The sequence below is a fragment of the Arachis ipaensis genome, chromosome B09 (assembly GCF_000816755.2).
Source record: "Arachis ipaensis cultivar K30076 chromosome B09, Araip1.1, whole genome shotgun sequence".
Taxonomy (NCBI): domain Eukaryota; kingdom Viridiplantae; phylum Streptophyta; class Magnoliopsida; order Fabales; family Fabaceae; genus Arachis; species Arachis ipaensis.
In genome coordinates this window covers 89,891,907-89,905,639 of record NC_029793.2, presented here as the reverse complement: position 1 = coordinate 89,905,639, position 13,733 = coordinate 89,891,907, and the positions used below count along the sequence as shown (strand labels likewise).

Below are 13,733 nucleotides of genomic sequence, written 5' to 3'. Positions count from 1 at the left end.
CTGTACTGTTCCTGTTGCATTTGAGTTGGAATATGATAATACTTCAATTTTTCTATTATTGGTTTATTTGATGTTTCAAACTTACAATTACCTTTGATGCTTGCTGGACAGTGTAAAGGGTGGAGAGAGGAAGCTTTTTGGAACTCCTCTGGTTACTTATTTGGTGGAAGACACACTATATGGAGCCAACATTGAGACATCTGTACATAAAATGTTGTTGCCTTTAAGAAGAGCATCTGCTTCAACTAAGTCTCATGATGGAAAGGAAAATGGTTTCGTCTCAGTTGACACTGACGAGAAATCGCACATCTCCAATACCCAATGTGAACCAAGTAATCTGACAACTACCAGCACAGAACAAGATGGGACCGCTTGTGGGGATTCATCTTTCCAACTTTTCGTCACTAACAGTAGTGGTTTGGGCTGTGAACCCATTGAAAAGGATTCTCTTCTAAAACAAAGTCAACATATAAGAGTCTTTCTTGACTGGACTGACAAAGAGCATGATTTATATGATGCCAACTACCTGAGGGATCTCCCTGAGGTTCACAAGACTGGATTTACTGTGAAAAAAACCCGGCAAGAAGCCATTTCTTTATTTTCATGCCTGGAGGCATTCTTGACTGAAGAACCTCTAGGGCCTGATGATATGTGGTAAGATTCCTTTAATAATCTTAAAATGCGCCTCATACTAGACTTCCATGCTTACTCTGCGAAATATTTACGCTTTAGTTTAACTTTATAAAAATTTAATTAGGTACTGCCCTAGATGCAAGGAACACAGACAAGCAACCAAAAAACTAGATTTGTGGAAATTGCCAGAGATTCTTGTTTTTCATTTGAAACGATTCTCATACAGCAGATATCTGAAAAACAAACTTGACACTTTTGTGAATTTTCCCATTCACAATCTTGATTTGACCAAGTACGTTATAAGCAAGGATGGACAATCCTACATGTACGAACTTTATGCTATAAGCAATCATTATGGTGGTCTCGGGGGTGGGCACTACACTGCGTATGCTAAGGTAAGCTCATAACTTGCACAATTATATTTGATTTTTCATCCAATCATGCTACAAGCTCATAACTTTCAGTCCGTAATATCTGAACTCGTTTATTCTTCCAATTTTATGCAGTTGATCGATGACAATAAATGGTACCATTTTGATGACAGTCATGTCAGTCCTGTTACTGAAGCCGAAATTAAATCTTCAGCTGCATATGTCTTATTTTATCAGAGAGTTAGGAGTAAACCGCAGATGGAAGGAGAGGCATCTGTGGCTCATACAGGTTCTTTTTAGGCAGTGACGAGGCTTTTTCCTTTTTTTGTCTGGATTATATGCTTCACAATAGGCAGAGCTTATATCCTGGATAGCTGTACTTCCCCTGCCCTGCAAAACATGCAAGCTGAAATTGAAGACAAAATGTTGCTGTTTGGTGACAGCAATTAAGCAGATGTTTGAGGCTCCGGAAAACATGTCAATAGTATTGGCTCTTCATCTCCACACGATATATCATTTTTTGATCAAGAAGTTTTTGCAGCCTATGAACTTGCTTAGGTATTTCTTTCTGCTATTAAATTTCATTGGATGTTATACCGATGAATTAATCATAATTGCCGTTTGATAGTGGTATTTTTGTTTTCATAATTTGCTAATAGGGCTACATTTGAATTTGTGAAGAAATTTTAGCCATTGTCTTATCATGTTGTTAGGAGCCTTAAACCCAATATCTTGCGACAATTACATAAAATGCGTGGAAGAGATATAGAAAGCAGCTGATTATATTTGTTTAATCTTTTAAGTAATTGCTCGTAGTTCCTTCCTGTTTTATTGTTCTTCCCTACATCTGGTGCGTTACTTAACATGCTCGTATTTTTGGAAAATTTCTTTCTCAAAGGTACTTTCGATTTTCTGTAGGCATATTTCGGCGTTCTCCAATTCGTGATTTTATTTGTTCACAATTAAGCTTGATTTGTTTGCAGTTATTTAGCAATATATAGCTTCCGACTAAGTGCTGTGATCTTAAAGCTCAAAGGTTTTTTAATTCTCCAACCTAGGTTTTGTGTTTGTTTTTGTTTCGGTTGCTCAAATAAAATGAATAATAAAAATTATCCGCTGAACGAGACATTAGGCAGATGCCAAATATTGGAGAGCACCATTACCTACCTAACATGATTTGTTTGGGGTACGTGTTAGTCATTGAAATAGACATGTGAATGCAATTATTACACAACTACTATTTGGGACGTATGAGCCTCCGAGGTTGCGTTCTACAATTGAATTAGCAATGTGAGCAGAGTGCATATTATGAAAGAATATCTCAGTAGGATATAATAGAATAGCAAAAATAATATTCATCTCTAATTATGTAATACACAACAAATAGGAGGGATAAGGCTCTTGATCTTTGACGACAAGTGGACAACTAGCTTTCCTTCCTAAGCCGGTAAGCCATACATAAAGACAATGAATTCAGTCACATCCCTGGAACATGGAAAAAAGGGTTAACTTTCTTTTTTATGCCAACTAGCAAAGTTCCACCACCCCTACAAAAAAGTGCATGATGCTGTCTGTTTCCCAACCATCACACCTTTTCAGACTTGTCATTTGGGTGCCCAATCGGTGCAACTCGCAACCAGGAACCAGCTAGTAATAATTTGAGCGTGAATAAAAATAGTAGGAGCTATAAAGATTGTATATAACTGAAAAACAATTCAGACAATTCCAGAAAATTTTGTTTGAAGTTTATACAATAAAACTGGTACTAAACTCCTAACCTTATATTACATCCTTTGAGTAAGACTCTTCTCGAAACTTTTATATGATATGGGATTATCCTTTTTATACAATGATCATGGTTCATTGTTTTTACACCTTTTTTGTTAACTCAATTTTAATCTATACTATTGATGTAGAAATATTGTTTTAACTTGATCTTAAATGCAATATGAAAGACATAATTATTCAATAATATAAAAGAGAACATGTTTATCAAAGTTAGTAGCTAATGGAATTTCAAGAATTTTGTGTAATTTCATGCAAACAAATATTCCTGACAGTTGGCAACCCGTACTGGCAGTGCTTTACAATCTACTCAATCTAGTGTGAACCGAGTTGGCCAACCAACACCACCACATTTATCAAATCGCAATTATTTTTCTAGCTCTCATCTCAAGATTCAATTTTTGAAGAGCAATACTCTAAATCATTCTTTGAAAAAATTTTAGTTCGATACTTTATTTTTTAACATATTTTAATTATTTGATCAATTTTACATCAAATTATTTGTCTATATAAAAAAAACTAATCTAAAAATTTAAAATTTTTAAGAACCGATCAAGATATTATTTTATTTTGAACGGCAGATATTGGTGCATCCTTTTTGACAAGCTATGCTAAGAACTAATAATTCCAATAGTAATGGACAAGCAAAGTGACAAATAGACAAATATACTAAATACTAAATAATATAATATAATATAACTTAGCTTGTGTCATTGGTGTTACTCACCTTTACTCTTTTTTATTCCGTTCGCCTTTACTCCTCTCTCCAATACCATATTACCATGGTGTCTTTCTTCCTTTGGTTGATACTAAAAAATAATCCTCAAAATTTTAAAACCCCCGTCACCAACACCACCAACGACCATAATGATGCTCCTAGGAAACGGTATCTCTCTTGGTCCTGAATTCACACAAACCAAAATATCAAAGTTACACTCATTCTTTTTCCATAACCAAAAGTAACAACTCTTGTCCTTTATTTCAAAACGGCTAAACTACTACTATAGCAGTTCGTTAATCATGTGGTGTGATTCAATATACTACGAATGAACCATTATTTTATTACCCATAATATTTATAATTTGGAACTCAGCGGAAAACAGAATGACTTAAAAAGTTGGGCGTTAATCTAAGAACACCATCATAAAACATATATTATCATTAAATGGAGTTCAATCTTTGATTCATGCCATGAAAATTTGACTAAATTTTTATGTTAGTTGTCGAAAATTTAACACAACCCTCATCATTTATTCAAGTTTGGGACTAGTTATGTTCTGCAAATGTAACATAGGCGGGGTTATTAAATGGAGTTCAATAATGTCAAACAAATATTTTGTAATCTTAACTAACAAATTCAATAGACAACAATAATGCCAATTGTACATTTAATCCATTATGGTATTATTGGATTAGATGAAAATGTAGTCTCCATTTATTTCATATGCACTCAGGTACCTTCTTCCCTCATCCATCTAAGATCCTCTCTACACAATTATTATAAGGTGTAACGGGCAACAATATATAATGAAATTTGGGACCAATAAAGGAGCTAGACACTTGATTTGTGAAGCTACACCTTAGCTTACACGGAAATGGAATCCTAAAGTTACGTTTGATTTGTATTTTTATTTTTAGTATTTTTTAGATTTTGTAAAAAAAAAAAACAAAACGTAAAAACAAAAAATAAAATTTTATTTTTTTTAAATTTAAAAAACAAAAAATACTAAAAAAAAATAAAAATAAAAATGCAAACCAAATGAAACATACATAACACACCCTAAGATATTTGCTCCTCCTGAGTTTCATATAAACATATCTATTCCTACGATAACGAGTAGTACTATACCGCAGCTTCATTTATAAGACGCGTTCGTTAGATCTGACTAGTGATGTGCTAGCTGATACTTAATTCATTAAACTATAACAACCTCATTTCTCATCCAACATCAATACGTTAAATAATCTAAAGATATATGACAGCTAATGTCTTGAATAGCATAGCAACCTAAGCTCATGTCATGTGACATAAAGTCTTCTAATCTCAATATCATGTGTATCTAAATTCTAAATTCCTAGATCTTAAAACCACTCTTAAGAGTTTTTAAATGACATAAACTAAACTCAATAATTAATATTATAATAGTATAAGACTGAAAAAAAAAAATGAAAAATGAAAAATAGAAAAGCAGTGCTACTGTGCTAGTATGACTAACCGGTGAGGTGGCAGAGGAAATGGACAAGTATCCGGTGGAAGAGCTAGGAGGAAGTGGCGGCGCTCCACCGTTAACGCCACTGTTACTGCTGTTACCACTAACTCCGTCACTGGACGAGGACGGAGAAGCCGTGGTAGCCAAGCCAAGAGAATATGCCGGAGTTCCATCGGGCTTAAAAAGGCCATAGTTCCGCTCTGAGGTGGGCCCGGGCTTCATATTCTCATTAAACAAGGCAAAGACATAAATATTCAAGTCGGAGTTGGGCCTCATTGGCGTGCCCTTCTTAGTACTCTGAGCCACCAACTTGATGAGGTTACCGTTGTACTTCTTGGCATTCTCCGGTGTGGCTCCGGCTTCGTCTTGGTCCCCCTTGGAAGGCCACCCCGTCTCTGAGATGTGAACGGGAAGCTTGTTGTACCCTAACGACGCTAGCGCCGAGTAAACGGCGTCGATCTGCATGAACAGCATGTTGTCGTAGTGGAGCCCGGTGGATGAGTCCACAACGCCCTGGTTCGGTTGGAACAACACGAATTCCAGCGGTACTTGCTTTGGGTTGTCCTTGTACGCAAAGTATGGGTATGCGTTTATCAGGAATGGCGATCCTGTTTTTGATTGGAAGCTCAGGATTGGACTCAGACACGGTTCCAGGTCTGGACGGAACGCGCCGGCAGACGGTGGATAGGATTTTTCCAGAACTGCCAAGGAATGTGTGGTCGTTACAGTCACCTGTTTACACAGGAGCCAAATCTCAGTGGATCATGACATCAAACACAAATTTAAATTTAAAATGTTGCAACAAATGACCCTCAGATCTCAGTAGATCGCCAGAACAAAGTACAAATTTGGAATCGCAACACTGCAAATGTGGATCGGGAAAGCAAAATAAATGAGTGCCCTACTGTAACGGACCTGTTTGTCTAGGCCGAGGTTCTGGAGGGCCGTGTGGACACTCTGCATGGCTGGGAGGAGGTTGTCAGTAAGGGAGGTGTCGTTGAAGGTGAGGACTTCGTTTCCAACGAAGATGCAGGTGATCTTGGTGGCCGGGAGGTAAGGCTGGACATTGGACTTGATCCATGCCTGTGCTTGCTTTGGGTCCTGCATCTTCGACATGTACTCGTTCCCCAGCCCCACCATGATCTCCACCCCTGTGTTCGCGAACGAGCGCAGCACGCGAGGGTCCGCGTCGTAGAGCTTCACCTTTGTTGCTCCGATCGACTTCACCAGCGGCACCACCTCGTCCGGCGACGGCAGGTTGTTCGCTATCTGCCCGTAGTTGATCCCGATCGCCGCCACATTGGTCCAACCAAATTCTACTTGTCCTAATTAACGATTACAAATAATTAACCACAGAATCATTTAATTTGCGCAACAATGTGAAAAAAAAGGACTGACATTGTTGGTTAGTTAGCTAATAAATTAATCACTCACCTGTGATGAAGATTACAAGCATCCAACAGTAGCTGCTGCGGAATCTAAATAAATAATCCATAGATAAAAAAGCAATGAGTATTAGAGTAGTATTTAATTTAATCTGCAATAATAACGCAGAATAGTATTGTGTTGAATGTGGGAGCAATGAAGTGATGAGGATAACAATTATGATGAAAGTGTCACTCTGCTACCACCGTTTTCGTCAACACAACACAATACAACAAATTAAGTGAGAGTAGAGAAAGAGTGAGTGATGTTTACATGGTATTTATTTTTTTCATAGGGAAATAGAATAAGATAAGGGGAAAAAGATTCGTTAGAAAATAAATAAGAAAAATGGACACGCGGAAAGGTGGCCGCAAAACATTGGGAATAAGATGCTTCATTACGGAATGGCGATTAGGAAGGGTCATGTCCATAAACTACCATCTGCTTTATTTTCTTTTTCACAAAGAAGAAAATTACAAATAAAAAAACAACAAACCAAAAATAGAATAATGTATCATATCATATGATTTATTGGATTATACATTTGTTTATGTGTGATCTGTCTATGCTATTACTTTTATTAGAGTGAAAGTTGGAAGGAGAAGATTTATAGTTGCGCTGAGAGTGACCGGCCATGAAAATATCCGCCCCTTCCTCCTGGGGAGATTTTATTTTACAACTTGAGATGAGATGTATATGCTTTTGTTGCATTCACTTGTGTTAATTATTTCAGTCAACCGACGTGAGTTCAAATTGTTTGCTAATATTTTTGAATAATTATATATTAAAAATTCATGTGCAGTCAACGTGAAGTTAATAATTGAAAGTTGTTAGATAAAAATTTGGTCAAATCGATCAAATTAATTCATGTGCAGTCAACTATCAACTTCACGTAAAATTGACTATACCTGAAAGTTTACCTAATTATATATGTGTAAGTATTAGATAGTCGTGTAAATTAAATCTAAAGACATGCAAGAAAGTATCAAAAGAAATAAGTATGGGTGGAGCACAAATGTGTTGTGATTTATGACATGAGTAAAATTTTACAATTAAATAAAATATTTATTTAAAGCATTCCTCTTTCTTCTTATATTATTGCAGTTTTTTATTCTTTGTTTTTTATTTTATTTTTTCTTTTGTTATTGTCATCGTCACTATCATTACCTCCATTTTCTTTTTCTCCTCATCTTTCTTTTTTTACTTTTTAGTATGCAATTTATTTTCTATATTCTGTATCGTTGTATTTAAATTCCGGTATCATTTTAAATAAATTTCTGCACTATTTTTGTTTTTGACAATAATTCAATCCAATAAATATGAACATACATTCATTTAACTAAATAAAATTGTAGTATAGTACAAACATGTTCATTCAAGTCTAATATGAGAAGTAATGCTTTTAAAAAAAAAATAAGAGTAACAGAAAAGAAAGAAAAAAGAATATAAAAAGTAAAAACATACAGCATTAAATAAGGCATTTCTGTATTTTTATAGTAAAATTTTAGGGTCAAAATTAAGAAAATTCAGTGTTATTATTAAAAAATTTTCTATGTTATTTTTTTTGCACAATTTAAAACTCTCTTTTCTCTTCCTCCTTTTTTACATTCTCATAATTCTTGTTTCACTCTCTTAATAAAATCTTATGTCACAGTTAAAAAATTTCGATGTCAAAATTGAGAAACTATGTGTCACAATTAAAAAACTTTTCGAGTGAAAAAATGTGTAAAAACACGTGCTGGTATTTTAGCCGGGAGTACCAGCTTAAGTCTGCCTAGTACTGCGTATGAGAAAAATAAAACTGCTGAATTACTCAAGAAAATATTTATAATAGAAAATCGAACACTTATTTTAAAGTTTTGGTCCAAAATTAGGCCAATGAACTAAAACAAGTGAACCGAACCCATGTTAGGCCCAAGTCTAAGACTTACAAAGCCTTAAACCTAACCAAGTTCAACACATTTTAACATTTGAGAGAGGGAGAGCCATAAACCCCAATTTTGTGGTTTATCTTGTGTTGAATTTAGTAGATTTTATCAACTTATCTCACATTTATTCAATGAAATAGCATGGTTTTGTGAATTTTTCCTAATTTGCACTTAAGAATAAAAACATGCTTTTTAGACCTTTAAATTGCTATATTTAATTCACTTTGATTCCACTCGATGCTTTGATATACTTGTTTAGTGATTTCAGGCTTAGAAGGCAAGAATTGGATAAAAGAAGTGAAGAAAAACATGCAAGATGGAGAATACATGAAGAAATAAGGATTTGGTAGAAACCTTGGTTACGTGTACGCGTGACACTTGCCGCATGACCTCATTAAAGGAACATGTTGGGGACGATTTCTGAGCTCAAGGAGGCTCAGATCCAACTCATTTCTGAGGTATTTGAGGCCAAAATCAATAAGGATGAAGGAGGTAGCAATTAGATTAGGTTAGAAACATGTTTTAGGGTAGTTTTCTAGAGAGAGAAGCTTCCTCTTTTCTCTAGAATTAGGGTTCTTAATTTAAGATTCTCTTTAATTTCACTCTTTAATTCTTGTTTTAGTCTAGTTTCATTTATATTTTCATGTTCTATTGTATTAATTTTCTTAGTTCTTCTTGTTAATTTCTCATTTAAGTTACTTTTTAGTTTATGAACACTCTTGTTAATTTCAATTTTCTTTAATGCAATTTGATGTTTTATGTTTCTTTGATGTTTGTTTGAGTTATTGTTGTTATTTTTTTGCATTTGGTAGTAATAGATTTTATTATTTTTGCAATTTAATATGCTTTTCTTTCTATGTACACCAAGTGTTTGATAAAATGCTTGACTTAGGCTTAGAGTAGGTTTTTGAGCATTCTTGGCTCGAAAATAGAAGCTTAGTAGTCTTGAGTCATTAATACCCAATTTGGATTGGTGATCTAGGATTGTTAGTTAATCTTGTTTCCATTAATGCTAATCTTTTGCTAATTCAATTAGTAAGTGGATTAGGACTTATGGATTGAGATTAACTAGTCTTATTTGATTTTCTCTCGATGTTGGAGATAACGAAATAGGATTATCTCTTGATAATTATTGCATTATAATTAATGACTAGGATAGAAAACCTTGATTCTCAATCCTTGCCATGAATGCCTCTTTAGCATTTGTTCTCTTTAGTTGTTTGCTTTATTTTCTTGTCATTTAAATTTCTTGCCATTTAATATTCTTACTTCTTTATCATCAACCCACCTTTGTGAAACTCATAACCAATAATTGAGTACTCGATTGTAATTCCTAGGGAGAACGACCCGGGAGTAATACTCTTGGTTATTTTTATTGGGTTGAACTTGTGACAACCAAAATTAAACTTTGATTGAGGGTTGTTTGTTGGTTTTGATCTATACTTCAACAGAATTATTGTGTGAAAATTCCGAACCAACGATAAACCCAGCATCAGAGAGCACGTTGAGAGGAAGAGAGAAAAGAAGAAGACAAACCCTAACTTCCTTGATCTTCAATCCCTCATAATGTTCTCTCCGGAGCTCTGATCGCCGCATCGTTTGCGGCCACGCAAAGCCTGTTAAAGAACGGATGCTTGACGGTTTAGAATTCAGAATAAATTCCCGTTGCAAGTATAGTTTCTAAACCAAGCAATCATCCTTTCTTACAAACGTTTTAGTTGTCACAAGCAACAAACCCAATAAAATTTATAAACCGAAGTATTCAAACCTCGGGTCATCTTCTCAAGGAATTGCAGGGAGGTGTTCTTATTATTAGTTAAGGAAAACAGTGTTTTTGGGTTTTGAAAGGTTTGAATAAGGAAAATAAGTTGCAGGGATTAATAAATCAATATCTAATAAAACTCTTGGCAAGGTATGAAAATTCAGAAGTCCTATCCTAGTTACTCTTATGAGAATTGAGTTCAATCCCACTTAGTTAACCTTTACAAAAGCAAGGAAAAGTCAAGTGAACTAATTAGTTAGATCCCCAAGTCCTAGCCAACTCCTAAAGAAATACTAGAGTTAGTGGGATTCAATTCAATTAGAGAAATTAATTAACAATCACGATAAGTTTGATAACTCAAGAACCTCCAGTTAATCAATTAAAGCCAAGAATATAAAAAAAGCTAAATAAGAATCATAAATCTGAAATACCTCAATTTATATCAAATAAAGAAAATCCTAACATGAATGGTTCATAAGCCAATTTGGCAACATAAGTAATTAAATAAAAGCATTAAAGTATCTGAAAGTAAAAGAGAAATATAAAGTAAAAGGAATATTGAACCTGAGAGGAAGTTGAAATAATAAGGAATCCTAATTCTTTTAAGAGGAATCCTAATCCTAAAACCTAAGAGAGAGGAGGGAACCTCTCTCTCTAAAAACTACATCTAAATTATGAAAAGTGAATGATGATTGAATCTCTATGAATGGATGTATTCCCCCACTTTATAACCTCTAATCTGTGTTTTCTGGTCTTGGATCTGGGCCAAAAGGGCTTCAGAAGTCGCTGGGGGCGTTTTCTGCAGTTTCTGGTGCGTGGCGTCTGTCACGCGTCTGCGTAGTTCACGCGGTCGCGTCATCTGGGAGTTTTTCTTATCACGCGTTCGCTTCGCTTACGTGTATGCATCATTTGTGTTCTGCTCAAGGCACGCGTCTGCGTCAGTCACGCGTCCGCGTCGCTGCCTTTTCGTACTGGGCACGTGGCCGCTTCGTCCATGTGTTCGCGTCATTGCCCTTTTCTTCAAAACTCCATTTTTGTGCTTTCCTTCTATTTTTGTATGTTTTCTTTCCATCCTTTAAGTCATTCCTGCCCTATAAAGCCTGAAAGCACTCAACACACAAATCACGGCATTGAATGGTAATAAAGGATGATTAATTTTAATTCTAAAGCATAGGAAACATGTTTTTCACATATATCACTCAATAAGGAAGGAAAAGTAAAACCATGCAAATTACATGAATAAGTGGGTGAAGGATTGAATAAATCACTTAATTTGAGCACAAAATACATCATAAAATATGGGTTTATCACCTGTCTCCTCCTTTACATTTCTATCCAAAAATTTCAGTAAGAATCTCCCTCACCAAAATCCAGTTTCATTTTTCCCATGAGAATCATATTTTTGGATTGTGTGTTCATGGAACTTGGTGATTCTTGTGTTTAGAGGAAGCTCTAGTTTGAGTTCTAGCTAGGTTTCATTACCAATTTCAGTGGATAAAGATAAGAGCCACTTTTTCCATGTGTTCATGAAATTTTATGAAGCCCTAGTGATTGAATATTGTGTATGTTATGTGAAAATAGTGTAGATTGGTATTAGAGGCATTAAGTTGATAATTGATAGTGCTTGAGCTTGGTGGAGGTGAACTTGGAGCCTAAACTTGGTGAAATTCAAGAATTAAGGGTTTAATCTTGGCTTCCTAGAGGTATGGTTTAAGTTTCACTTAAATACCATGTAATGTGATATGAAATTTGAGGCTAGATGACCCTAGAAATAAGCTTGAATTGTGTGATTAGATGGAATTGTTATGTTAAAATTGATACATTGTTGAAATTGATTTTGGTTGGTGATTGTGCATTGATAAATTTTGAGTTATGTTGATGAATTTTGGGCCGAAGGCCGTGAAAGGTAAGCTTGGTAAGTTGATGAAATGCATTGAATGTTTATGCATAAAATTGAGGTGTGAAAATGATGATCTAGAGTTGTAATGTGTAAATTAAGTAGGCCTGAACTTGGTTGATAGTAAAGGAGTGAATTGGGATAGTTGGGAGGTATTTGATGTTTGAATTTTTCGTATAGTTTAGAATTTCACAAATAAAAGCTCGTTGCAAGTATAGTTCTAAACCAACAAAGAATCCTCACATGCAAAAATATTGGTTGTCTCACAAGGAATTGCAATAGAGTGAATGATTATTGGCTATGAAGGTGCAAGGGAGTTTGATTTTATATTTTGGCAAGAAAATAAATGACAAGAAAGTAAATGATAAGAACTAATAAAATAAAGGAAAAGAACTCTTGGTTAAGACATGGAAAATTGAGATCACCATCCTTGTCTACAAACCAAATATTGACAATTATGAGGGACCAACCCATTAAATCTACTTCTAAAGCTTTAAGTACATTTAATGTCTACTCCTAAGCTTGAAGTACGTCAAATAGGCTTGATCAACATCAATCCATACGTCCTAACCTAACTACTAATTGACTTAGTAGTAGGCTAGAGTCAATGGTTATCAAATTGACCACTAAGGGTTCTCAAATCACCAATCCAATGAGACCCAATGACTCAAGATCACTCAATTCCTTTAGCCTAGGCCAAGAGTAAAGAGAACTACTCAAAAACTAGAGGAAACATTCTATCGAACACCTAGTGTGCAATCAAAGTAAACATCACAAAATGCAAGAATTAAAAGAGCTCATAACCAACATAAGCAAGAAATCAATAATAGCAACCAAGATCGACATAAAAGAACATGGAAACTTAAAATTGCATTAAAAGAAATCAAGCTCCAACAATGATTCATCAACATAAAAGATAGCATGAAAATAGAAATTAACAAAAGCACCAAGAAGAATTGAAGTATTAGAATAAGGAATTGTAGAGAAAACAAGATGAAATCAAGTAATCAAATCTAGATTTAAGAAAAATTAACCTAATCCTAACCTAATTCTAGAGAGAAGAGGGAGCTTCTCTCTCTAGAAAACTAACTAAAGGCTCATCATGACTAACTAAGTGCTCCCCCTTGCTCAATCTTCAATTCTGCATCAAATACCCTCAGAAACGAGTTGGAATTGGACCTGGCCAGCTCATAAATTGCCCCCAGCGATTTCACTTTAAGTGGGTCACGTGCGAAGATCGACGCGTACGCGTCGCCATGCAACTTCACTTCCACGCGCGCGTCTGCGGCGCGTGCGCGTCCATTGATGTACTCCCAATCCTTGTTTCCTCATGCATTCTCCACTTTGCATGCTTTTCTCTTCACTTCTTCCATCCAATACTTGCCTTATGAGCCTGAAATCACTCAACAACCTATCAAGGCATCGAATGGAATTAAAGTGAATTAAAATCACCAATTTAAAGGGCCTAAAAAGCATGTTTTTACACTTAAGCACAAATTAAGGGAGAGTTACAAACCCATGCTATTTCATTGAATAAATGTGGGAAAAGGTGATGAAATTCCCTAAAATAAATATAAGATAAATCACAAAATTGGGGTTTATCAAGCCTCCAACACTTAAACTAAGCATGTCCTCATGCTAAAATCAAGAAAGAGACAAAGGGTATTAACATTTATTCAATGTAAACTACCTAAATGTAACCTCTAAATGTAACTATCTATA

General features: G+C 35.1%; 2 protein-coding genes across 5 annotated transcripts in view; one reads left to right on the top strand and one right to left on the bottom strand.

Annotated features, from left to right (window-relative positions):
- LOC107618026 (ubiquitin carboxyl-terminal hydrolase 9) overlaps positions 1-1,819 on the top strand; it is an 8,238-nt gene extending 6,419 nt beyond the window's left edge. For all 3 annotated transcript variants that reach the window (XM_021111599.1, XM_021111598.1, XM_016319948.2), the window contains exons 12-14: positions 112-654; positions 758-1,028; positions 1,140-1,819. In XM_021111599.1, the coding sequence (XP_020967258.1) occupies positions 112-654; positions 758-1,028; positions 1,140-1,304 (979 nt within the window). In that variant the 3' untranslated portion in view covers positions 1,305-1,819. The remainder of the gene's footprint in view (positions 1-111; positions 655-757; positions 1,029-1,139) is intronic.
- On the bottom strand, positions 2,243-6,951 carry LOC107619026 (glucan endo-1,3-beta-glucosidase 11). 2 transcript variants are annotated; one of them, XM_021111601.1, is made up of 6 exons: positions 6,698-6,951; positions 6,434-6,477; positions 5,915-6,324; positions 5,006-5,731; positions 3,517-3,690; positions 2,243-2,651 (listed from the first exon to the last, which is right to left on the bottom strand). In XM_021111601.1, the coding sequence occupies exons 1-5, from the start codon at positions 6,853-6,855 to the stop codon at positions 3,613-3,615; spliced, it is 1,416 nt and encodes a 471-aa protein (XP_020967260.1). In that variant the 5' UTR covers positions 6,856-6,951; the 3' UTR covers positions 2,243-2,651; positions 3,517-3,612. The 2 variants fall into 2 exon arrangements, with proteins under 2 accessions (XP_020967260.1, XP_020967259.1); XM_021111600.1 differs by having other exon boundaries at positions 2,243-2,489; positions 6,698-6,950.

Excerpts from the sequence above, each read along its gene's own strand:
- LOC107619026 (XM_021111601.1), bottom strand. The coding sequence starts at position 6,855 with ATGGACATGACCCTTCCTAATCGCCATTCCGTAATGAAGCATCTTATT. Across the intron at positions 6,478-6,697 it reads ATGAAAAAAATAAATACCAT|ATTCCGCAGCAGCTACTGTT; the intron begins GTAAACATCACT and ends TTATTTATTTAG. Across the intron at positions 6,325-6,433 it reads GCTTGTAATCTTCATCACAG|GACAAGTAGAATTTGGTTGG; the intron begins GTGAGTGATTAA and ends ATCGTTAATTAG.